Here is a 3,333-nt window from a genome sequence, read left to right as displayed (position 1 = left end):
GTTTTCTACGAGATCTACATAGTGTATTTTGTACCAAAGGCTCCACGTACGGGAAGAGTCCAAGTTAATCGCCGGTTTTGATGGACCATTCTCTGCTGCCATCTCGGTCGTTCCGGAATTAGGCCATATCCAAAAATAACTGAATATCAAATGAGAATCAAACAAGAGAAAGTTTATAGTTAATTCATCGCATAAGTTAGCGATATCTCCTCACCTTAGTTACTAAATAGCCTGCTCGTAACTCGCTCACTAACGAGTTAATTAAGTCGTTGACTAACTCCGTTTCCTTCTTATCCCCAGCTCAAATTCCAAATCCCAATCATGGGCCGCCGTCGTCACAGAGATTCCTGCCTGAATTAGACACGGTGGTTGTGTCCATGCCGAAGATCTAGAAATTTTTTATTGCGGATCATCAAGAAGAAACTTAACTACCCCTCCCAGTCCAACTCCCAATAGTGCGTGGGCTCGACGTCGGAAATCTTCACGCATGATGCAAAGTACAGATAACCCCACGGTATGACAAGAGCTGGGGGCGATGGCTGCTTGATTCACAGAGCCACCTCGATCGATGTCGTAAATTTATACCATGAAGTTCTCAATATCAAATCAAGGCTTGGTGGGTGGTCCAGAATTGCTACAACTTCCCACACCTACTATCCTAACCATCAGATTCAACAAACCTAGCATTCCATCATCACACGTTTGTCGACACACTGTTGGATATTAGCAACGTAGTCATGGTGCCTATTGTGGTGGCCACCGAGAGGCCGACCTCCATTTGTGCTATGGCGTGTCCGACGCCCCTCACACGATGGCAGCACATACGTGTGTTGAAACCCGCCGCTCTACATAGCCTACCAGAGCAGACCGGTTAATCCACTACGGATATGTCGGACCACCTATCTCTGTTGTCCGATATGGGATTTCGACCTCTTCTTGGTGGTAGGACCTACAGATATAGTATCAAACCCCCCTCGGCTGGGTATGAAGCTGTTCACTACCTCGTAAGTGCTAGGCTACGGACAAGGCTCTGCTTCAAACACATTGGCCGCTCCAACCGTCGTGGCTTGATCTTGTTTTTCGGCGAATCAGGCCATTCCCTCCAATATCCAAAGTGCCACGACGGCGGTAAATTCTATGCTATACGGCGCGAATATGAGAATAATGTTCTCCTCGCCTTCCAGACCAACCAACCCCTCATTTTCCCTTACATTCTTATTTCCACCCTCACCCATACCCACACTACTTACATATAAAAGTGTGTCCCTTTTCATTTCTGGTAGCAAGTGGACTCAGTTATAATTGCCCTACCGAACCGAGTCCCTTCATTTCATTTCTCCAACACCAACTTGAGAACTTAGAGGCCCTCTCTTTGGAGTTAAGGTAATGATGCCACTTTATAGTCAAAGGTAGTATGTGGGAGTTATTCCTAAATCCTAACCATATTCCAATTATTTCCTAACCAAAGGTTCGACCTATCTCAGAAGAACAATTAGTTAACGAAGCACAAGATATCTGCGCGACTTTAGCTCTGGTCGATGAAGAGTGCATCGAAACATGTCAAAATTGTCTTTGTCCGACTCAATGGCAGACTCTTATCAGCCTTCATAAAACAATACTTCATGAACACCATGACTTTTCTTGGAAATCACAACACCCTTCTGCTGCGTCCGCCCTTGAACGTCTTGCGTTCGAAATATTTAATGCAAAAACCGATGTGGAGACACGGAATACACTCGTTCCTAGCACTTTCATGTTAGCATCTTCTAGCGTCTATTGATCATATGCTGCCACCACCCATATATGCGGGGTAGATATGGGGCTCTTATTTATCTAGGTATCTCGGTATCCAACCATCTGAATCTGCAAATAAAAATTAATTACAAAAAAAACCAACACATAATTCCCCATAAGGACTAGATCCAATACATGCAAATACATCAAATTAAAAATATGAAAGAGAAAACACAAATCCGTCCTTTCTGTCTGTATCTGTATTACCTCCTCAGTCATCCGAACACCGTGGGATCTCATATTTTGTTGATTTTCAGATCATTACCATCACCATCATTATTGTTATGGTTAGTGGAGAGGGCGAGTGGTAGAAGAATTCCAGACTTTCGTGGTTGGGAAACAAGCATAAAACTAGACGTCGATCCTCCTCTTTGATTCGGGCAAGAGTTTTTGCCCCAAGAACGGAAACTGTCAAAGGGGAGGAGGGACAAATTCAGGAAACATAGTTCTATAGAAGCCTCGTTGTATAGAAAGTTCCCAGTTCAACAAATCCTCTTCTACCAAGATATTAAACTACATGGATCTATAAGTAACTAATAATACAAAAGAATGAGGAAGATAGAAGCAAACCCCTCATTATTAAAAAAAGTAATTAATTTTCGGCAGCAATGAAAATCGACGATGATGAAGATAAAATAAAAGAGCGAAGCCATGCATCAGAGGTATAAGGGATATATAATTAAAAATTAGTTTAGTAGATAAAAATCCTTGTTTCACAAGGAGAAATCCACCAGGGTGAGGAAAATGAAAAATGAAAATGTGTTCCAACTTAGTCCACTCACACATATATATACCGTATATATCCAAACCTTTTCAAGAACTAAAACAGGATCATACAATTGGTGAGAAAATGGGCCACGAAAGGAATTAAAAAAAAAAAAAAAAAAAAAAAAAAAAAAAAAAAAAAAAAAAAAAAACCCACCCAAAACAAAACAGACATAAAAACCCGGGGCTTATAAAACCCCTTCGAAGTCTGGTTCCCCCGTGGATATGATTTTAAAAATGTCAGAACCGCAAAAGATATTTTATTGCATGGGAGAATAAATCTAAGTAAATTATTTCCTAATGCACCATTACCGGAGGCCAAGCGGGGAGGGGATAACCACTATACCCGAAGGGGGAAACGAGAAGAAGGGGTCAAAAAAGAAGGGCAAAAAAAGATTAAAGGGCGGCATCTCTCTCTCGAGGTACGCATTATTCTCTTATATTTATCTTAGAAGACCAATTATACCAAAACACACTTAGACCAATAGTCCACCATTATCCCGTTTGGTCTGGGTGCCGACGAAAAGCCGATTTTTAGGGTGAAAGGGAAAAGGGAACAAGCCATCTTGTTTTTGCTTAAGCCCCACTTCTTTTGGGGGGTTTTTCCCCCTCCCTTCTTCCCCCTGAATTCTTTCCTGGTTGGGTGTTAAGCTTTTGCTTCCGGGATTCGATGGGTGGTGCCATGGTGCAAAAATATTTTGAACCCGACGGAAAATGGGGCAGAAAAGAAAGGTGAAACGGGGAAAGGGAAAGAAAAAGAAAAAGTAAGAAAAC

The 3,333-nt window shown here is 42.0% G+C and overlaps 1 protein-coding gene across 1 annotated transcript; it reads left to right on the top strand.

Annotated features, from left to right (window-relative positions):
- Positions 1-887: 887 nt before the first annotated feature.
- HCAG_05974 (predicted protein) lies at positions 888-1,256 on the top strand (the record flags this gene model as incomplete). Its single annotated transcript, XM_001538319.1, has 1 exon — positions 888-1,256. One exon carries the CDS (start codon positions 888-890, stop codon positions 1,254-1,256), a length of 369 nt encoding a protein of 122 aa, XP_001538369.1.
- Between the last annotated feature and the right edge of the window lie 2,077 nt (positions 1,257-3,333).

Source organism: Histoplasma capsulatum, genomic scaffold (genome assembly GCF_000149585.1).
Source record: "Histoplasma capsulatum NAm1 scaffold_7 genomic scaffold, whole genome shotgun sequence".
NCBI classification, from domain to species: domain Eukaryota; kingdom Fungi; phylum Ascomycota; class Eurotiomycetes; order Onygenales; family Ajellomycetaceae; genus Histoplasma; species Histoplasma mississippiense.
Note: the sequence above shows the minus strand (reverse complement) of the source record. Positions and strands in the feature narration are given on the sequence as shown.